The sequence below is a fragment of the Manis javanica genome, chromosome 1, assembly GCF_040802235.1.
Source record: "Manis javanica isolate MJ-LG chromosome 1, MJ_LKY, whole genome shotgun sequence".
In the NCBI taxonomy this organism is placed as follows: Eukaryota; Metazoa; Chordata; class Mammalia; order Pholidota; family Manidae; genus Manis; species Manis javanica.
In genome coordinates this window covers 110,616,835-110,640,692 of record NC_133156.1, presented here as the reverse complement: position 1 = coordinate 110,640,692, position 23,858 = coordinate 110,616,835, and the positions used below count along the sequence as shown (strand labels likewise).

Genomic DNA, 23,858 nt, shown 5'->3' with positions numbered 1-23,858 from the left:
ACTGACACAGATTCATGTGAAAAATTCATGTGGAAAAATCCTAACACACTAGATTTGCCATGCTGTGAGATATATCATACATGCAAAAAAGTATACAAAGCCAACATGTAACAAATAACTATATGGCAAACACCCTGTGCCCACAAATCAGGTTGAGAAGTAGACGTCTGAAACTTTTAAAGCCTTTTCTTCCCCTCCACTCTCCCAGAACAGTTTCTCAGCCTCAGCACTAGTGACATTTTGGGCCAGATAATTCTTACATGCTTAACCAGTGTGTTGCTGGACATTTAGTGGCGTCAACCCACCAGATGCCACAGCATGCCACAGCACTCAGCTATAACAACCCAAAGTGTCCCCAGACACTGCCACATATCCCCTGGAGGGCAAAGTCACCCCCTGCTGAGAACTGTGCTCCTAGAGCAACCACATCTGAAATTTTGCTTTTCTTTATAGTTTATCTATCAATATATATAAACCTAAAATCACGTATTGCTTAGTTTTGCTGTTTTTGAACTCTGTAGAAATGAAATCATACTACATGTACTTACCTGTGACATTTTCATTGTTTGTAAATCATACCCATTGTATATTATATAGCTATAATTCATAATTATTTTTAGTTCATCTACTTTTTAAAAGTCCACAATTTATTAATCCAATCTATTAGTGATGGACACTTGCATTATATCTAATATTTTGCTTTTATGAATACTTCTGCTAAGGACATTCCCTGCACAGGTCTTTCTATAATGACACAACAATTTCTCTGAGGTATATACCTAAGAGTGGATTTGCTCAAGTTCATAGTATTTGCTGGGGTTCAATTTGATTATTTTCCATAGTGGCTATATAAATCTGCACTCCATCGGCAGTGCAGGACAATTGCCAGAGCTCCACAATGCTCTCTAGTGCTCAGTCACTTATATTTTCATGACATTTGGTACTGCAGAAAGATACATTGCTTACCGTGTACATGCCAATTCTACAAACAGCAAATGACAGCTGGATACATTCAGACATTCTCTACAAGATTAAAATAAGAGATTACAACTAAATGTTTGTCCTATAGAACTGACTTCTCTGTTGTCTTGCTTTCCTCTTTAAAGGAAATCTGCTCTATTCTGACATTTGCTTTATGAGCACACGGCTGAATTTTTTCCTTCTGTTTTTCCTAGGCCAGCTCAAATAAGACAGAAAGGATAAAGTGTGCAGCACAGTGCTTTCTTACAGGACCATACAGCAGACACTTCAATCAATTCAATTGCATCACTTAAGGAATGTGATTTGTTGTAATGGCTTCACTTATTTTCTTTCAAATCCTGCCCTAATATCCAATTTTTAATAAATTCTTTTACTGCTAAAAGCAGTTTTATAAGCATTTCTTTTTTTAGTTCAATTCTTACCAGATCATAAATGTCTACAATCCTTATAGAGAAGTAACCTTTGTAAAAAGGAAAAGCTCATAGTTAGATACTGGCAGTTTTGAAAGGGCTGAATTGAGGGAGCAGACTGAGGTCCTTGGTCTCAGAATAACAATGGCACTACTCAATGTAGAATTCACAACTTCTTACGCGCCTGATACAGTCCCGATTTCTAAAACTCATACCCATTCACAAAACCAAATGTAAGTATTGACTTACTTTCTTTTAACTGGTACATATTCAAAATAACCCTAGCCTAACACAATTTGACATTGTTACTGTGGTTTATTATCATCAAGTAAAACCTTCTGCATAAAGTTTACAATGCCACAATTTAAGCAATCACAGTTGCATAGGGTTAGCCAAGTAAAGAGAGACACGGGATCCCTGATACCCAAGGTAGCCAAAAAGCTTTTAAAGATGTATGTATTGCTTCTGAGGGCCAAGAAGTCATATCAAACTGATTCTATAAAGGCTCCTGCGTCTCTAGTTATCCATAAGAAACTGTACGATTAGAGGAAATTAGAAAGGAAAAGATGGAAAGCAGAGGCTGGCTATATGTGTGGACATTCCAAACAAAAATTAACAGCAATGGAAAATCAAACTCAAAAGATGATTTGTTGTGTGAAGTTCTTAAACTCGATCTAAACTTTCAAACAGTTCTATGCACTGGTGCTAACTGTTCAAAATAAATGACTGATTTAAGATTGGGGATTATTTCTATCATTAAGGTACCATCATAACAGGTTTCTTTATTTTTGAATGAAATGCGCTATAGAAAATACCACAGGGCTCCCTCCAAGCTGAAAGATTGAGAATGTTCATTACCTTGCCCAGCATTCATTCTTCCCTGCCACCTGTGGAAATCTGTGCTTTTTGTACGAATGGGATAATTTAACAATTATCTAAATTGAAATGGTTATTTTCCCCAAGTGACAAATAACTTAGTTTATGACACCTGGAATAAAAGAGACTATATCGTAGCCTACCTTGAAGCAGGGGACTGTCATGTGACTAAGTTCTCTGAAATAAAATGTAAGTGAAGGATACATAAAGGGAACTGACTCTAAGGAGAATCCCTTTTTGCTCTTCTGCCTTTCCTACTTCTTTTTCTGAGTGTGTAGAAACTGAGCTTTGTGTAATGTGAGACTTCCCGCAGCTCCAACGACGTGGACTATCAGGGCGCCCTGGGGACAAAGGATCTGCAGTCAGTCGGATGGAGCCCCAGGATGCGCGAGCCTGGAGCCGCCAATGACAGCGGGGCCGCCACATCGCCCTCCTCCCGACTTGGTACATGAAACTGAAATAAACCTCTGCCTTGTTTAACAACTGTTGTGTTGCTCAGCCTACTAAACCTAACTGCTACAGGGCAGCAATCACTTTTAAAAGTAGGTCCCCACAGCCATAAAAGCCTTAGCGGTTGTTATTAGAGAGTTAACTATTTAAGAGCTTTATTTTTTAAAGGGGGAGACATGTTTATTCTTCTGTTAGTAAAAACTTACTTTGCTCTCCTTTTTACATTCCCCACACATACAAGTACTGGGATTGAGATTGCCAAAATTACCCTTAAGACCCCCATTTTATTTTGTGTAGTTTTTTTCTGACTAACCACCTTATTACCTCATTCCCTCTATCCTCTTATCCTTACAAATACTGACTTACCCCTGACCATCCTACTGTAGATGAAGTAGCACATCTATTGTCCAAACCCTAAATTCTTTCTAACAATAGCATTCCCATGAGTGGCATCTTCATTCTAATCAGTGGGAGTCAGATACAGAGATACTGAAAAGCTTAAGCAAAACTTGCTTTGGTATAGGAACCAGTAACACATTTAAAATGATTAGTTCATATTATTTCCCTGTACAGATGTTCTATTTGCAAGAACTCATTTTAACTATAAACCCTTCTAACACAATGTGTAGTTTGGAATATAAAATGAGTTGTTAATTATTCCCAATTTTAATTTGGGAATTCTAGTTCTTCAGAATGGATCTCTACCCTAGATAAACTCTGACCCAGTAACCTCCATATCAGCATTCACAAATCTACGAGTAGACTTGCCTGAGGAAGAACTAAAGAACCTCAGAACAATCTCATCTTCTTTGCTGCCTCATTTGATGAAAGTACAAAAAGAGATGCCGTCAGAAGCAAGTCACAGATTGGTTAAAATCTGTTAAGAGAGGTCTATAGAAAAAACTAATCTAAAAAAACATAATACTCAACTTAAAATTAATATTACTTACAGTTTACTGTTGTTTTCCCTAAGAAATTTCAAAGGTAAGCATGAAAATAAAGGAGAAAAAAATGATTTCAAGATATAACAAATTTCAGTTCCATCAGAGTGAGAAAACACACTAATTTTTTCTAAAAGAGCTATATTAAAAATACTTTGATGTGCTGTGCAATGCCTCATACTGATATAAAGAAGGAAGATGTTCATGTTTCCTTATTTTGATCTCGGTAATGTTGCATGTGATTAAAAGAAAAGGTTAATAAAGCCTAGTTGATGCATCAGAGTACCAGGAGCAATGTTAAACTGGGGCAACAGGATGGGAGCAGGCAGTAAAACACCTTAGAACGAGGCCCTTGCCTGATTCACCTATTTCCAAATAAAGGTAACTAAGATCCAGCATTTTCTCTTGTCAGCATCCCAAAACAAATGGGCTGAAGGCAAAGAGAAGCAAGATTTGGGGAACTGTGGAGAGACAAGACCCATTCTGGTGTGTTCCAAGGCATGTGCGAGCTCCAAAACACTGAGGCGGTGGAACCCTGCGTAAAGGTCATGTGTGTCACCTGTACTGAAGCTTCAGTCACTCCTCCGGACTGGCAGAAGCAAGCCCTTGGGAAGGCCACCTATTTCAAAACCAGTAACTCCTTCTGTTAGTGTTCGCACTGAAAACGCTATCCGTGAATTATTTAACAACTTCCTTACTGTGCTCTAAAGGTTACTTTCCCCAAATGGAAAGTAACTTTTTTTTTAACTCAAATGTGTATTTACAAAGTAAAATGAAGTTTCATTTACAAAATGTGGAGGAATTTGTACAACATTGAATTTTATAGCTTCTTCAGTGAAGGAAAAAGGATGATGGTGATGAGCCTAGAAATATTTGCATTTAAAGAAAACTAATAATAAGGAGCCAAGATGGTGGCATGAGTAGAGCAGCAGAAATCTCCTCCCAAAACCACATATATTTTTGAAAATACAACAAATACAACTCTTCCTAAAAGAGAGACCAGAAGACACAGGACAACAGCCAGACTACATCCACACCTGCGAGAACCCAGCACCTTACAAAGGGGGTAAGATATAAGCCCTGGCGGGGCAGGACCCGAGCACCCCTCCCCCCAGCTCTGGGTGGGAGGAGTGGAGTCGGAGCGGGGAGGGAGAGGGAGCCCAGGACTGCTAAACACCCAGCCTTAGCCATCCACACCAGAGCACAGACACAGTGCATGTGTGGGGTGCTGGAAAATAGGGAAACAGGACAGTAAGAACTGTGAGTGGGTCCCCACAATCGGCACCACTGGGACAAAGAAAAGCGAGTGCTTTTTGAAAGTCATAAAGGGACAGGGACCCCTCAGCTGGATGGAAGCGTCCTGGGACACTTAGCCTAGCAGCTGAGAATCCCAGGAAACTCTGGGTGCCCTAACCCTCTGGACAGAAGCGCAGCTCAGAGGCCCATCACAGAGATAAACAGCCTCCTCGCCGTTTCCCCTCCGACACAGCTCAGCCATATCAGAGCAGCAGCCCAAGGCAGGCCACGCGCACAGCAACCATGGAGCTAAACTCCATAGCAGCCGGGCAAGAATTGGAAGCCCCATCTGCATGCAGCTGCCCAGCACAAGCCGCTAAAGTTTGCTGTTCTCCAAGGAGAGGAAGCCCACAAACTAGCAAGAAGAGAAGTTCTCCCAGCCAGCACTTGCACCAGCTCCGCAAACTATCTCTATCGCCATGAAAAGTCAAAAGAATTTGATACAGACCAAAATCACAACCCCTGAGAAGGAGATAGACCTAATCAGTCTTCCTGAAAAAGAATTCAAAATAAAAATCATAAACATGCTGACAAAGCTGCAGATAAATATACAAGAGCTAAGGGATGACGTCCGGAGGAAGATTACATAAGTGAAACAATCTCTGGAAGGATTTATAAGCAGAATGGATAAGATGCAAGAGGCCACTGATGGAATAGAAACCACAGAACAGGAATGCATAGAAGCTGATGCAAAGAGAGATGAAAGGATCTCCAGGAATGAAACAATATTAAGAGAACTGTGTGACCAATCCAAAAGGAACAATAGCCACATTATATGGGTACCAGAAGAAGAAGAGAGAGAAAAAGGGATAGAAAGTATCTTTGAAGAAATAATTGCTGAGAACTTCCCCAAACTGGGGGAGCAAATAGTTGCTCAGACTACGGAAGCACACAGAAATCCCAACAGAAGGGACCCAAAGATGACAACACCAAGATACATAATAATTAAAATGGCAAAGATCAAGGACAAGTTCAGAGTATTAAAGGCAGCCAGAGAGAGAAAAAAGGCCACCTACAAAGGAAAACCCATCAGGCTATCATCAGACTTCTCAACAGAAAGCTTACAGGCCAGAAGAGAAGGGCATGATATATTTAATGCAATGAAACAGAAGGGCCTTGAACCAAGGATACTGTATCCAGCACAACTATCATTTAAATGTGAAGGAGGGATTAAACAATTCCCAGACAAAGCAAAAGTTGAGGGAATTTGTCTCCCACAAACCACCTCTACACAGTATTTTAGAGGGACTGCTCTAGATGGGAGCACTCCTAAAAAGAGCACAGAACAAAACACCCAACGTATGAAGAATGGAGGAGGAGGAATAAGAAGGGAGAGAAATAATCATCAGACTGTGGTTATTATAACTCAATAAGCAAGTTAAGTTAGACAAAAAGGTAGTAAAGAAGCTAACCTTGAACCTTTGGTAACCACGAATCTAAAGCCTGCAATGGCAATAAGTACATATCTTTCATAAATCACCCTAAATGTAAATGGACTGAATGCACCAATTAAAAGACACAGAGTAATAGAATGGATAAAAGAGCAAGACCCATCTATATGCTGCTTACAAGAGCCTCACCTCAAATCCAAAGACATGCACAGATTAAAAGTCAAGGGATGGAAAAAGATTTTCATGCAAACAACAGGGAGAAAAAAGCAGGTGTTGCAATACCAGTATCAGACAAAATAGACTTCAAAACAAAGAAAGTAACAAGAGATAAAGAAGGACACTACATAATGATAAAGGGTTCAGTCCAACAAGAGGATATAACCATTATAAACATATATGCACCCAATACAGGAGCACCAACTTATGTGAAACAAATAATAACAGAACTAAAGGAGGAAACAGAATGCAATGCATTCATTTTGGGAGACTTTAACACACCACTCACTCCAAAGGACAGATCCACCAGACAGAAAATAAGTAAGGACACAGAGGCACTGAACAACACACTAGAACAGATGGACCTAATAGACATCTATAGAACTCTACATCCAAAAGCAACAGGATACACATTCTTCTCAAGGGCACATGGAACATTCTGCAGAATAGACCACATACTAGGCCACAAAAAGAGCCTCAGTAAATTAAAAAATATTGAAATCCTACCAACCAACTTTTCAGACCACAAAGGTATAAAACTAGAAATAAATTGTACAAAGAAAGCAAAAAGACTCACAAACACATGGAGGTTTAACAACATGCTCCTAAATAATCAATGGATCAATGACCAAATTAAAATGGAGATCCAGCAATATATGGAAACAAATGACAACAACAACACAAAACCCCAACTTCTGTAGGACACAGCAAAAGCAGTCTTAAGAGGAAAGTATATAGCAATCCAGGCATATTTAAAGAAGGAGGAACAATCCCAAATGAATAGTCTAATGGCACAATTATCGAAATTGGAAAAAGAAGAACAAATAAGGCCTAAGGTCAGCAGATGGAGGGACATAATAAAAAGATCAGAGAAGAAATAAATAAAATTGAGAAGAATAAAACAAAAGAAAAAATCAATGAAACCAAGAGCTGGTTCTTTGAGAAAATAAACAAAATAGATAAGCCTCTAGCCAGACTTATTAAGAGAAAAAGAGAGTCAACACACATCACAGAATCAGAAACGAAAAAGGAAAAATCACGATGGACCCCACAGAAATACAAAAAATTATTAGAGAATACTATGAAAACCTATATGCTAACAAGCTGGAAAACCTAGGAGAAATGGACAACTTCCTAGAAAAATACAACCTTCCAAGACTGACCCAGAAAGAAACAGAAAATCTAAACAGACCAATAACCAGCAATGAAATTGAAGCGGTAATCAAAAGCCTACCCAAGAACAAAACCCCCGGGCCAGATGGATTCACCTCAGAATTTTATCAGACATACAGAGAAGACATAATACCCATTCTCCTTAAAGTTTTCCAAAAAATAAAAGAGGAGGGAATACTCCCAAACACATTCTATGAAGCCAACATCACCCTAATATCAAAACCAGGCAAAGATCCCACCAAAAAAGAAAACTACAGACCAATATCCCTGATGAACGTAGATGCAAAAATACCCAGCAAAATACTAGCAAACCAAATTCAAAAATACATCAAAAGGATCATACACCATGACCAAGTGGGATTCATCCCAGGGATGCAAGGATGGTACAACATTCGAAAATCCATCAACATCATCCACCACATCAACAAAAAGAAGGACAGAAAATACATTATCATCTCCATAGATGCTGAAAAAGCATTTGACAAAATTCAATATCCATTCATGATAAGAACTCTCAACAAAATGGACATAGAGGGCAAGTACCTCAATATAATTAAGGCCATATATATGATAAACCCACAGCCAACATCATACTGAACAGCAAGAGGCTGAAAGCTTTTCTTCTGAGATTGGGAACAAGACAGGGATGCCCACTCTCCCCACTGTGATTCAACATAGTGCTGGAGGTCCTAGCAATGGCAATTAGACAAAACAAAGAAATACAAGGAATCCAGATTGGTAAAGAAGAAGTCAAACTGTCACTCTTTGCAGATGACATGCTATTGTACATAAAAAACCCTAAAGACTCCACTCCAAAACTACTAGAACTGATATCGGAATACAGCAAAGTTGCAGGATACAAAATTAAATAACAGAAATCTGTGGCTTTCCTGTACACTAACAATGAACTAATAGAAAGAGAAATCAGGAAAACAATTCCATTCACAATAGCATCAAAAAGAATAAAATACCTAGGAATAAACCTAACCAAAGAAGTGAAAGACCTATACCCTGAAAACTACGAGACACTTTAAGAGAAATTAAAGAGGACACTAACAAATGGAAACTCATCCCATGCTCCTGGCTAGGAAGAATTAATATTGTCAAAATGGCCATCCTGCCCAAAGCAATATACAGATTTGATACAATTCCTATCAAATTACCAACAGCATTTTTCAATGAACTGGAACAAATAGTTCAAAAATTCAGATGGAACCACCAAAGACCCCGAATAGCCAAAGCAATCCTGAGAAGGAAGAATAAAGTGGGGGTGGGGAGGGTCTCGCTCCCCAACTTCAAGCTCTACTACAAAGCCATAGTAATCAAGACAATTTTGTACTGGCACAAGAACAGAGCCACAGACCAGTGGAACAGAATAGAGACTCCAGACATTAACCCAAACACATATGGCCAATTAATATTCGATAAAGGAGCCATGGACATACAATGGGGAAATGACAGTCTCTTCAACAGATGGTGCTGGCAAAACTGGACAGCTACATGTAAGAGAATGAAACTGGATCACTGTCTAACCCCATACACAAAAGTAAATTCGAAATGGATTAAAGACCTGAATGTAAGTCATGAAACCATAAAACTCTTAGAAGAAAGCATAGGCAAAAGTCTCATTGACATAAACATGAGTGACTTCTTCATGAACAAATCTCCCCGGGCAAGGGAAACAAAAGCAAAAATGAACAAGTGGGACTAAATCAAGTTAAAAAGCTTCTGAACAGCAAAGGATACCATCAATAGAACAAAAAGGTATCCTACAGTATGGGAGAATATATTCATAAATGACAGATCCAATAAAGGGTTGACATCCAAAATATATAAAGAGCTCACACACATCAACAAACAAAAAGCAAATAATCCAATTAAAAAATGGGCACAAGAGCTGAATAGACAGTTCTTTAAAGAAGAAATTCAGATGGCCAACAGACACATGAAAAGATGCTCCACATCGCTAGTCATCAGAGAAATGCAAATTAAAACCACAATGAGATATCACCTCACACCAGTAATGATTGCCACCATCCAAAAGACAAACAACAACAAATGTTGGCGAGGTTGTGGAAAAAGGGGAACCCTCCTACACTGCTGTAAATTAGTTCAACCATTGTGGAAAGCAGTATGGAGGTTCCTCAAAATGCTCAAAATAGAAATACCATTTGTCCCAGGGATTCCACTTCTAGGAATTTACCCTAAGAATGCAGCACTCCAGTTTGAAAAAGACAGATGCACCCTTATGTTTATCGCAGCACTATTTACAATAGCCAAGATATGGAAGCAACCTAAATGTCCATCAGCAGATGAATGGATAAAGAAGATGTGGTACATATACACAATGGAATATTACTCAGCCATAAGAAAAAAACAGATCCTACCATTTGCAACAACATCGATGGAGCTACAGGATATTATGCTCAGTGAAATAAGCCAGGTGGAGAAAGACAAGTACCAAATGATTTCACTCATATGTAGAGTATAAGAACAAAGGAAAACTGAAGGAACAAAACAGCAGCAGAATCACAGAACCCAAGAATGGACTAATAGTTAGCAAAGGGAAAGGGACTGGGGAGGATGAGTGGGAAGGGAGGGACAAGGGCAGGGAAAAAGAAAGGGGGCATTACGATTAGTATGTATAGTGTGGGGGGTGGGCACAGGGAGGGCTGTGCAACACAGAGAAGACAAGTAGTGATTTTACACCATCTTACTACGCTGATGGACAGTGACTGTGAAGGGGTATGTGGGGGGGACTTGGTGAGGGGGGGAGCCTAGTAAACATAATGTTCTTCATATAATTGCAGATTAATGATACCAAAAGAAAAAAGAAAAAAAAAGAAAACTAATAATACTGGCCTCTCAACATTTTCTAAAAATGTTTTCAGGTATAACAGGATGGCCATCATCTAGGAGCACCGATGCTTCCCCAGTAAGCTACCGCTGTCCTGGAATGGAATATGGGCAAGTTCAACCAGTAATTTAAGGGATCACTGACCTCACCTCTTAAATAATCTTCAGCACATGGTCTCTTTATGAAATTCAACCACAAAGATTTGGAAAGCTGTCTAGAACAACCTCAGATTTGAGAAGTCATCTAGCAAAAATAACCAAACACAAGTATAAAATCCTATGAGAACTTACAGATTTTATTCACAGCAAAATTTTAGCTACTCTTCTACAACCAGCACTACAAGGCACTTGTAACATCGAAGCAAAAGCAGATTTTGGCTCAATGCTGAAGGCAAGAACAGTTCTTTTAGGGAAAATTCTGACTGAAGATGGGAAAAGGGGAAGAAATGCCCTTATTTACCAGATTAAAGTAATCAGTACTACTGATCTTGGAGGATTTATTCCTTTACTTTTTATCAGGCACTGGGGATAAAAAAAATCAATCAAAAAAAAAAAAGAAAAATAAATTGGCTAAGCAACATTACTATGGCAGGCATTGATAGGTAAATATTAGGTATACAAAGGAAAGTGAGACCAAACACTGGCATTAACTGTCTTTCTAGAGGTTCAGGAGAGAGCGGTAATTTAACAGACCTTCAACACACAACAGCAATATAAGTATGTTCAACATAACAGTAGGTATACACAAAGCAGGGAGACCGTAGGCACACCAAGTCCATTATACAGCTGTGGAGAAAGACTTCCTAACAGGGGAACATTCCAAATAGTCTTAGAAGATGCAGAGTTACCTAGATGAAAGTAAGTGTAGAAGAAAAGATCATTCCAGATGAAAGGGACAACATAAGTAAAAGCAAGAAACTTCACAAAATATGCAAGCACTTGAGGACCACTATTGTACACCCTAAACACCCTCCTATTCTGTTCAAATATCACTTCTCAATCTGATGTCAGTTATTGATACATGACTGTCTACACACTACCTAAAATGCTTTTGTATTAATATACAAAGCATCCTGTGGGTAAGTTGGGGTTCCTATGGCCAGGATCCTCACTGAACTTAAACCACTTGATGATGTAACTGGCCTGTTGCTAGGCTACCACTTCCACACCTTTAGGCAATAAGCTATTATTGTGCTATATAGAGAGCTCGGCCCAGTGCTCTGGGCAGAGGCAGAAACACTAGTGCTCGACCTACCACCGGTAGAACAAACCGGGTAATAAACCCTTTCACCCCAAAGAACATTTTGCTGTCAGTTTCTTTGGTGATATTGAATCCATTGCGAACTTGCCCAGGGCTGAAACCCATTGGCAAGACAATTGGCAAAAGTCGGCAGGGTTTATTGTTGACCAAGAAAAAAGATAGGCTGTCCTTATGGGAGGGGTGCTTCAGTGGGCTGCCCCTGTGAATGGGGAGACAGTGGATTGTCCCCCAAGGGGTATGTGGTCTGAGGTGGCTTGCCTCCTAGAGGACTGGGCCCCACCCCAGGACTGGAGGCAAATGGAGGTGATACCTAAGGCAGTACAGATAGCCCTTGGTATAGTAAGTAGGTCTTTTGAGAGACAGAGTGCCTGGGAGGCAGTGGGGACTGTAAGTTAGCTGCTTCTCACAGTATTAAAAAAAAGTCTACAGAAGAGAAGGACATGCTCCTGAAAAAGACCCAAGAAATAGTGGCACGAGAACACGAGCTGTAAATTTCTGTGGATTCCCTGAAGGAGGAAATGGCATTGATGCGAGAGGAGGCAGCATGAGAACACCGGCAGCAAGGTACCATTGAAGAGGTAAAAGATTCCTAACAGAACGAGACGGCAGCACTGTCAGGTGCTCTGAAGGAGGAAAGGCCATCAAGGAAAAAGACAAACTCCTGAGGGAATCACAGGCAGAGGTGGCACAAGAATGCCAGCAGCAAAGCATTAAGGTGAAAGTAAGAGAGCTGCTGAAGACTGAGCTAGCATTGCTGCGAGGCATGGTAGAAAAGGTAAAGGTTGTAGCAGAGGAGGCACTCAGGGGAAGGAAGAGAAAGGTGCCATCAGCCCCGGAAATGGAGGACCTAGGGAAGGATGAAGGGGTGGTGCCAGAGGCACTGGTGCCTCCTGTATTGAAAGCACACCCAGTGGTTGTAAAGAAAATAAAGACCCAGCAGCTGAAAGTTCCCCAAGGAGAGGAGCAGCCCCCTCCCCAGGTCATGGAGCACTCTACGGTCCACCTCTACACTCAGGCTGAGCTGGTGGATTTGGGCTCCCGGTTTAGACAGAAGCCCTCAGAGTCAATATCAGCTTGGCTCCTGCATCTGGGGGACTTAAGATAGAATTATTCTGTCAGGATCAGAGATGGGAAACCTGGCTTCCCTGACAGTGCAGCCTGCCTTGAGGCAGCGATTATAAAATGCACATCAGACCCCAGGGAGTCACTCCCTCCTCGATGGCTTATGGCTCCACTTCATGCTGCATGGCCCAATCTGGGTGATCTGCCATCCTCTCCTGTTAGATGGCAGATATATGCTGAACTCCAAGAGGTGCTACAAGAGCTAGGCATAAGAAATGCCACCTACAGTCCAGAGAATTATGGCCCAGATGAAGAGATTTTCACTACTGGGATGAGAAATACTGTGCTTCAAATGGCTCCCACATCCCTCCTTGGATCTCTAGTGGCCATTCTGTGCTCTCACTTAAGGCATCCCATAAGCAAGGTGACACATAGACTAGCGGATTTAGGAGAGGCTGAAGCAATAAGAACCCAGAAAGAAATAAGATCTGCTACTCATGAGAAGAATTTACAGGGCCCCATGAAGGTTATGAGGACCCAGATGTGGGTTGATTTAATAAAGGCAGGAGCAGTTGGGAAAAAATTAGATGGGAAGTCAAATAGGATCTTACTAGTGCTATGGCCACAGCTGAAACCAGAGCAGTAGTTCCAGCCATTAAGACCAAAGAGGCAGATGTCAGAGACAGAGCCACAGGTCCGGCCTAGGTGTTTGCAAGACTTCCTCCTGGAGAGTGAGTCAACCTCACTTGAGCCCACACAGGAAGGTGATTGAGGAACACAGTTTAACTGAGGGGAAGGTCAAGGTATCTGCCCTGAGGGACCAGGGGGGGAACCAGAGGCCACATGTTGAAATAGCTATCCATTGGCCCCCAGTGAACATACAATGTGTCCTGGCTCTGGTGGACACACAGGCTGAATGTTCACTTATTCATGGTAACCCTGAGCAGTTCCCCAGGAACTCCCCTATCATAGATGGATACAGGGGTAAGCCTATCAGAGTGAAAAAAGCCCAAATCCCTTTGGGAATAGGGAGTCTACCCCCAAAAAAGTATACTGTGTGCATATCTCCTATCCTTGAGTATATTTTGGGGAATGATATTCGGCAGGGTCTATGGTTGCAGACCACTGAAGGTGAGTTCAGACTGAGAGTACATGTGGTGAAGGCAGTTCTGAGGGAACATGCTAGGCATCTGCCCATAGCTTTGCCTATGCCTCGGCAGGTGACTAATAACAAACAATACAAACTGCCTGGAGGGCATAAAGAGATTGGAAAAACTCTCCAGGAGCTGGAAAAGGTGGGTATTATAAAGCCAACCCATAGTCCTTTCAATTCCACAGTGTGGCCAGTAAAAAAGCCAGATGGCTCCTGGCATATGACTGTGCATTACAGAGGACTGAATAAAGTCATACCCCCTATGCATGCTGCTGTCCCCTCTATTGCAGCCTTGAAGGATACCCTCAGCCATGAACTAGGAACATACCACTTGCTAATGTTTTCTTTTCCATTGACAATGAGCAGGAAAGTCAGGAACAGTTTGCCTTCACATGGGAAGGATGGCAATGGATTTTCACCGTCCTCCCACAGGGATACCTCCACAGCCCCACCATCTGTCATGGACTTGTAGCCCAGGACTTGGCAACATGGGAGAAACTGCCAACAGTGCAGCTGTACCATTATATTAACGATGTCATGCTCATGTCCAAATCTCTTTCAAATCTAGAAGGTGAAATACCTATACTGCTGCAACATTTACAGGAGAAAGGATGGGCTGTGAACAGTACCAAGGTTCAGGGACCTGGTTTGTCTGTCAAATTCTTGGGGGTTGTCTGGTCGGGTAAGAGCAAAGTTATACCAGAAGCAGTTACAGATAAAGTCCAGGCCTTTCCTACCCCTACAACTGTAGCATTGCTACAGGAGTTTTTGGGTCTTCTAGGCTTCTGGAGAGTGTTTATCCCACACTTGGCACAAATTCTGAAGCCCTTATACTGGTTGGTATGAAAGGGCATCAGGTGGGACTGGGATGGGACATGTGCATCTGCCGTTACTACGACAAAACGGGCAGTCAAGGCCATGCAGGCCTTGAGTGTGACAGACCCATCAAGGCCCTGTGAGCTGGATGTTCATGTGACTGAAGATGGTTATGGCTGGGGTCTCTGGCAGTGGCTTGAGCAGACTCACCAACCTACTGGATTCTGGTCACAACTCTGGAAAGGGGCAGAGGTACAATACACTTTGATAGAAAAACAACTGGCTGCTGTGTATCATGCCTTGCTGGCTACAGAACCCATCACTGGAATGGCCCTGATAAAAGTAATAACCACCTATCCCATCTTGGGGTGGGTATGAGACTGGACCCAAAAGCCAAGGCGTGGTGTGGCACAAATGCCCACAATGGCCAAGTGGGGTACTTACTACAGCAGCATAGTGCCCTCTCTAGTAGCCCCTTGAGTGAAGAACTCCAATGCTTATTGGGGCCAGTGACATATATTAGTGAAAAGCAGGAAGAACTTGCTTTTGAACCATTAGTAGCAGAGAGTCCATATCAGGAGGGAAGAGCCCCTATACCAGAAGATGCATGGTACACAGATGACTCCAGCTGTGGACAGCCCCCAAAATGGAGGACCATAGCTTTCCATCCTAAGACTGAGACAATATGGATGGAAGATGGTGAGGGAAAGAGCAGCCAATGGGAAGAGTTGCAGGCCATGTGGCTTGCAATCAACCAGAAGACCTCCCCTATAGTTGTCTGCACTGATAGCTGGACTGTCTATTGGGGCTTGACCCTGTGGCTACCAACCTGGTACCATGCCAACTGGCTGGTTGGCCACCGACCCCTTTGGGGGCAAGAACTGTGGTAAGACTTATGGGCCTGTGACCAGACTAAAATAATTACATTATACCATGTGACAGGATTTGCCACTGGCATCCCCAGGAAATAATGAAGCAGATAAATTGGCTCAGATACACTGGTTAGAAGGAAAGCCTGCCTCTGATGTAGCCCAATGGTTACATCAGTGTTTGTTGCATGCGGAGCAAAAGACAATGTGGTCTCTAGCCCATCAGAGGGGCTTGTCTTTGACCTTTGAAGAAGTTACTAGAGCCCGGCAGGAGTGTGTCGTGTACTCCAAAAGGCACTTACACTGAGTTCCACAGCAACATGGGACAATAGCTAAGGGGCCTATACCCCTCATCAGGTGGCAGATATACTGGGCCTCTACCAGTGTCAAAAGGATATCGGTATGCCATCACTTGTGTGGACATAGCTACTGGACTTCTGGTTGCTTTTCCTATCCATTGTGCAGATCAGCAGATGACCAAAGGGGCCTGGAGCATCTCTTTGCCACCTATGGCCGACCACAGGTAATTGAGAATGATCAGGGCACCCAATTTACCTGACATACACTGCCAGAATGGGTGCGATAGCTGGGAATCAAATGGAAGTTTCATGTGCCATACAATCCTTACAACAGCAGGCATGACAGAGAGGCACAATGGCTTGTTAAAATCTGGATTAAAGTCAGATACCAATAGTCTGCAGGGATGGTCAGTCTGCTTACGTACCATGCTACGGTGTTTGAATGAGAGACCCCAAAAGGGAGCCTTGAGCCCCGTAGACATGTTAACACATATGGCTGCCTCCCCTATACAGTTGCAAGTACAAACCAAGGAAGAATCACTGAAGCTGAGGTTCGACCACCAGAATAACATCTTGCTGCCAGCAGCAACTGCACTGAACCCCAGAGACTCCATTGAGTGGACGTGGCCTTGGACCTTTCAACACATGGACCAGTGATGGCTGGCTTTCCTGGCACCTTGGGGACAAGGCCTGGAAGCTGGCCTCCTGTGTATTCCTGCAATAACAGCAGAGTGGCCACCAAAGATCACCTTTGTATATCCTGAATGGCCAGAAGGTAGGAGCATCTTACTGGGGAGTTTTGCTTTATCATTATGGCCAGTGCATGCACCTCCACTAGCCCTATATAAACACCCTTCAGTAACACCCACGGGGAAAGAAGTAAAAGTATGGTATACTAGACCTGGAAGGACCCCCTTCATGCTACAGTCCTATCACAGGACCACTCTCTTGCATGCAACCTACCTGATGGACAAGATTTGCCTATGTTGGTGTCATTAAAACATGTGTCTTAATCGCCCTAAGGTCTTTGTGGATTGGGAACTTCCTCTGGCTTGAGGATTATTATAATTTTTGTTATTAGGAATCTCCTCTGGCTTGAGGATTATTATAATTTTTGTTACCTGTATCAAAATCTTGTTGTATCTCAATTTTTATTATTATCTCTAAGTTGTTGTTATCCTCTGTTGCTGTTGTGGAATCTTGTTACAGTGCGCCAGCTTTCTCACACAGGGACCATTGCAGAAGATTGAAAGCATGTAGATGTAAGGCAAGAATCCTGGATGGGTGGAGTGTGGGGAAGTTGGGGTTCCTATGGCCAGGATCCTCACTGAGCTTAAATCACTTGATGATGTAACTGGCTTGTTGCTATGCTACCGCTTCCACACCTTTAGGCAATAAGCTATTATTGTGCTATATAGAGAGCTCAGCCCAGTGCTCTGGGTGGAGGCAGAGACGCTAGTTGCTCAACCTACCACAGGGAGAACAAGCTGGGTAATAAGCCCTTTACCCCAAAGAACGTTTTGCTGTCAACTTCTTTGGTCACACTGAATCCATAGCGAACTTGCCTGAGGCTGAAACCCATTGGCAAAACAATCCTCATTTTCAGATTTCTAACTCCCTACCAAAGGAAGTTCCACTTGTCAAAAACTAAGTTGTCTGCCCCATTATAAAGCCTGCTCTACCTCTCTACCCTTGCAGATGAAAAAACCCACAAGCAGTATGGTCAACAATCTTGTAGCCCAGCAGGAAGAGCCAGGTTAGACCAATCATATTCTTGCTCTTTAAAATGTGGGTGGAAAAATAATGAGAAGATGAAGTCGGAGCAGTGGGAAGAGAAGCTGAGGGAATTCAAAAAGCAAAGCTATTAAATAACTTCATGGCCATGAAGAATTATAGCAACCTAAATTTATGAGGAAGCCAAAAGTGTTGGAAAAAACAACTACTTGAAAAGCAGGTACAAAGCAGGGAAGAAACTACTTGGAAAAGGAGATAAAAATCAAGATTCACAATAATCCTGCCAAGTAAGCTCAAGAGAATTTGATCCAGGGAGATATAGGTATGTGAAGAATGGCTGAATGTAGTTGCAGAGAAGTCTCTTTCAACAGAGTGAAAAAATTATATTCTCCAGCTTCCTTTGCAGATAGGTATGGCAATGTGATGGAGTTCTGGTCAATGAAATATAATAAAGAAGTCTTCAAAGTCTTCCAGGAAGGAAGTACACAATTCTGCCCTTTTCCCATCCTGCTGCCTGGAATATAGAAGTGATGGCAGGAGCTCAGGCAGCAATTCTGAATCATGAGTTTCAAGTCCACACACACAGTGGGCAGGCACATCCTAGCGTTATAATAACTTCTGGACTTGCCTGCCTAAGAGGCAGGAAAAACCCATCTTGGAGCCACTACTTTTCAAACAATTTCAATCCTAACTGATACAGTAATTGAAACAGCATCATCTTAATAAGAGCGATAGTCCCTTAAGACAGTTAAATGGAAGTATGCTGTATTCTACTTTATAGTAGTAGTATTATTTCCAATTTAGAGATGGGGAAACAGATAGATAGCAGCTAGTATGTGACAGAAGCAATATTTACTTGAACCCAAATCTTTTGGACTTTAAAGCCTGCTCTTAATCATTCAGAACAAATGAATGCAAATGTAGCCAAACAAACTTAAGTAAAGCAGATTAACAAGCATTGTATGGTTCAAAAAATATTCCTACTACCAAAGGCCAGTAAAAAAAAAAAATGCTGAATGCAGTATCACTTACCACAAATAACAGTTTTGACAAGTCCTCATGGCCCTCTAGCTTATCTAAACATAAAAATATTTTCCTAAAACTGGTATTCTCCTTTGAGTACCTAGGAAATGGTATACGGGCACCAGAAACTGAATATAGGCACCAGCCCTTCATGCAGGGCAGAAACCTGCCAAAGTCTGATTTGTGAGAAGTGGAACAGATTTTTGAGAGCACAGAGGATTCTGATATCTGTAGCATAATTTTTAAGGTGATGTGAGGTCTGCCTTTTTAACTTTCAGCAAAAGAATTTTTGTCCATACACCGTGACAACTGAAGAGCTCAGCCTTTGTGAAACAACTCCCCAGGCCAATAATGCCCCTGAGATGTTTCACTGCCGCATGTGTGGTAAAGGTGGGATGGAGTGGTGATCCTTTTGAAAGGCTCAAGGACTTTTAGAAGGCCAAGTTCAAGGCACCAGTGTACTTGGGATCAGTCCTCTTCATTAAGTAACCAAACACATATTTGTGATGAGCACCTACTTTGTGCCAGGCAGTGAACAGAGCCCCTGCACTCATGGAGACCATGCTCCAGTGGGAGGGCAGGCAAAAGTGGCAAATCAATCAAGTAAGATGATGTAGGAATTGAATATGCATGGGAGAGTGGACTTGGGGTATTACTATTTTTGAAAGCATATTTGGTAATTCTAATATTATGGAAATAAGATAAGGGGTTCCATGAGAGCTTATAACTGCTTAATCTGTCATTTGTGAAATGAGGATAACAGTAGTACCCATTTCAGAGGGTGACATGAGGATTAAATGAGTTATAAAAGGAAATACAGTAAGCTCCAAATTTTTGCTCATTTATGTTTTAATTAAGGGTCTGTGTTCCAGTCACACAAATTCCTCCAAGCATCTGCACTAAGAGATTCCAGCACTGGAATATCCCAGGACACACACTCTGGCATCAGCTTCTAAAGACACCCTGGGTAGAGGCCTTGTTTCATAGTGCTCATGTCACTTACCGCTGTCTTCACATTCCTGGACTATGACTTCTCAACTGCAAACACTGTAAACCAGGACACTAACACTGAGGTTCCCCAAAGGAAGACACATTCCAAAGCCAAGCTCCCAGCACTCTGCCCCCACTCACCTGCCACCAGGGGCAAAAAGAAAATAACAAGAAACAAAAACGCCCATTCATTTCAGCCAGACCCATATTATTGTCCAGTCTAGCAGTTTACATCTATTTTTAAACAGTAAAAGTTTAGTTATTCGATTATCATATTTTAATATTCAATAACAATATTTTGTGATATCTTATCATGATAAGCATCCAGGTAATAATGCACTACCCAGTAGGCATTTAGGAACATCATTCAGAATCATAAGGAATGTTTTATTTTTTAATTTTCCAATATATTGATTTATCCTCCATTCCCTCTCTCACAGCCCCTTTTAGATATAATTAAACAAATACAACTTTTTAGCACTGACCTTTTGCTCAAGCTTTAGAAATCCCTCATATAGAGATTCTGTCTTTGAACTTAGTGTTTGAAGCCTCTACCTTGAGCATGATGCTTATATTGTCAAATCTCTATTTAAAGTCCTCAAAATATTCAAACACTCAAGACCTTTTACTAAATTAATACCTCCACATTAACTTACAACAGTTATTATATCACCCAGAAAGAAACACTGGGTACAAGAGAATGTGGTCCAACCATTTGAAGGGTCAAAAGAACTTCTTATTGGTTTATGAATTTCATAATTCAGACTTTTCTTCTTATTTTTCTGAAGAAGGGTAAGTGTGAGCTCTGAGGTAAACAGACTTGAGTTCAAATAATTCAGGGCATGACCTTAGAAAACTTACTCAGCCACCCTGAACTTGAATGACTGGTTCTCAGACGTTGAGAAGATATCAATACCAACCTTATTGGGTCAAGTCAGCTAGCATCAAGCGCTTGGTAGAGGAGATACTCATTCCAGCCCACTGCAGCCCAGACCAAGCCACCCAAATCTACTGCTGGGACATGGCCTAATTTCCCCTGCAGGTCCCCAGCCAGGCTCTCTTGCCCTTGTGTAATCCAGTCTCCATGTAGCAGCCAGAGCAAGTTTTACAGTATGCAAATCAGGTACCTCCTGATTTAAAACCATTTATTAGTTTAAGAGTAATCTTAAATGAAACTCAGCTACCTATACCAACCTCCCAGCCACAGGATCTTGTATGGTTCCTCTCCGGGATCTGACTTCAGGACAAATTCCTTTGGGCCACTCTTCAGCATCTGATACCCCGAAACTCAAGACTTACATGAAGAGCAACACCACTTTCTTAACTCTCACTGCAGACAAATGACCACAAGCAAGATGGTCTTATTGCCTAGCTTTGACTGCTAATTACTAAAAGGAACATACAGATACAGGGCAGCAGACACAAAATCTAGTTAAATCTGCATACACATTGCCCTTGTTTCTGACTGTGTGGTAAGCCAGCCTCTTCCACTCCTACCCTCCACCTGGGAAGGTGGGTCTCTCCAACCCTCTCTTCACTCAGGCCAGAAGATGGAATCACAACCCACAAATACCAAGGGCTATGGCCTCTCAGAAGCCCACTCCATTCAGGTGAGTAACTGACATTTCTGAGGACAGATTTCCTGGTCAAGCATTCCTTTAAGATGGTAATTTCTATTGAAGGCATATGAAACTGCATCTATTAAAATTGTATGGAGCCACACAAGATACAATTTAAAACAATGGCTTTCATTATCTTAAAATGACATTTATTAACAGGCTACTGTGGGCTGGTGTTGTACAGTCTCATCTCAGCCTTCACAACTAGAGCAGTTGCAGGTATTTCTAGGCCTGTCTATCAGATGAAAACCTAAGGGTTTTCATGGCTGGTACCAGCACATGGACAGACCTTTGATTTTCACCTAGGTCTCATTCTAAACCAGTGTTTTTCAAACTCAGCACACCAGACACGGTTCTGAAGAGGCAGCTGGATATTTAAGATGTGTTTTTAAGATAATAAAAATTCAAATTTTATTTTTAGAGACTGAAATGGAGAAAAACATACTGTACATGAAATTTTAACATACTGGAGACCGCCCACACACCCCTCTGTACTGCCAGAGTAACTTTTTTTGGGAGGTGGAGGACAAGACTCTGAATAAAACCTGTATTCTGCTTTCTGATTGAAAAATTAATTTAAGATTGACCTACTTTCAAATCTGTAACATTTATAATTGTGATTCCATTGGAATCCTATTTTCCCTTAATGTCACAAAGAAAAAAATGTAAAGCCAGATAAACTTCGAAGATGAGATATCAGTTCTCATCCATCTAAACGGATCTAAATTAAATTCAGTTTTGTGTTTATCAAAACAGCTTCACTGTCCTTACTGATAATATATAACATAACCATACATAAATATTATAAGTGGAAGTTTATAAAAATTATGTATAAAATATCACTTATTTGTGAGATATTTCTGAGTTCTATATAAAATTGGTTGTGAAAGGAAAAGAGGGGATGCAAACTCAATAGTCCAAGCAGGTTTATTGCTATATCTGAGAGGGACCCCTCTGTTCTGGCTAGCAGAACAAAGAAGGTACCTCTTACAGGCTATGAGGCTTTTTGTGGCCAGGTTTTTTGGCAGACTTTTGAGGGGAGGGATCGGGAAAGGTGGGCTTGTGGCTTGCTGACGTGTCCTCTGGAGAATGCTTACAGCCTAGGTAAGATGAAACCTAGGTCTGAGATGGTGAGTGGCCTTATCCCAAGAGGCAGTGCTCCTGTCTGGATTCTATCAGGTTGAAAAAAATTACATTGCTTAAAAGGAAATCATTTAAAATCCTTCCTACAACCACTACAACTTTTAAACAGTTCATGATAAAGCAAAGAGAGAGTGCCTCATACATAAGCAGGGGTGAAGTTGGAAAGAATCTTCATCTGCTTTACCATCTCACTCAATGTATGAACCCCTTCCACACTGTCCTTTCAGGTGATAAGCAGCTTCCGAATGCTGAATCCTAATGAATAAACCTTTTGATAAGAAAGTTCTTCCTTACCAATACCCGCCTTCCTATAGTTTTGACCCTCCCGTTGCTGTCCACTTTCTGGAGAGTCACAGGATACTGTTTACATCCTTCGAGTAACTATAGCCACTCATCATACTGTCTCTTCTTTAAAGGTATCCTGCAAGTACAAAACCCAAAATTCGGATGCCAGTGAAGAATACCATGAAATACTGTCTCTCTTAAAGTTGGTAAATCCTATTCTACTAGCCCAGTAGTTGGCAAACTACTTATTTGTAACTGAGCTTTATTGGAACACAGCCACATTCATCTATTTACATATGACTTATGGCTGCTTTTGTGTTACAATAGCAGAGTTGAGAAGTCAAGAAAATATATGGCCCTCGAAGCCTAAATATTTACTAGCTGGCCCTTTACAGAAATAGTTTGTCCACCCTGTTCTTGCCCACCAGCTGAGGTTTTCCCCACAAGCAAAGAACTGTATTACATTCAGTGTTTCAGGTTATAACATGGTTCACAGAGTTGTGGCAGTGTCATCTACGATGTTCAAGTGCCCACCAAACATGAAGCTCTCGGTGAGTATTTCGCGAGTGAGGAAAGTTAGGTAGAAGGGAGAGAGCCCAGTGGGAAGGAAGCTGGGGTTTTTCCTCTCCCCAAACTAAACATATGTATTCCATGGAAGATTTAAAAACCTGGCAGACCCTTTTCTTGTTGTAGCTACTTATTTGAACACAGGGCTATACATCTAAATTAAAATCGAGGACCTTAAGTCACTATGTTTCATTTCAAGCAAATAAACACATTAAATGTTCAGTAAAACAAACATCCTCGTTAATTTTGAATACCCAGGAAAATACAACCCACACCCACTTAGAATATTTATTTGTTGTCATTATTCTTATTTTAATATTACTCACTTCAATAACAAAGCCAATTGGGATAAATAATCTTTGCCTCAGAGATGAACTCTAAATCAGTTTGGGAAGTAGAAGGAATTGCTTTAAAACTAATGAGAGAAATCAAACCAGTAAATGAGCT

At 41.4% G+C, this 23,858-nt stretch overlaps 1 protein-coding gene across 11 annotated transcripts in view; it reads right to left on the bottom strand.

Annotated features, from left to right (window-relative positions):
• Nucleotides 1-23,858, bottom strand: part of ARL15 (ARF like GTPase 15) — a 442,427-nt gene that overhangs the window by 397,507 nt on the left and 21,062 nt on the right. The window contains exon 2 of one of the 11 annotated variants that reach the window (XM_073236298.1): nucleotides 967-1,023. The exons of the other annotated variants lie outside the window; for them this stretch is intronic. Within the exon in view, the coding sequence (XP_073092399.1) occupies nucleotides 967-1,023 (57 nt within the window). The remainder of the gene's footprint in view (nucleotides 1-966; nucleotides 1,024-23,858) is intronic. 11 annotated transcript variants of the gene reach the window in all.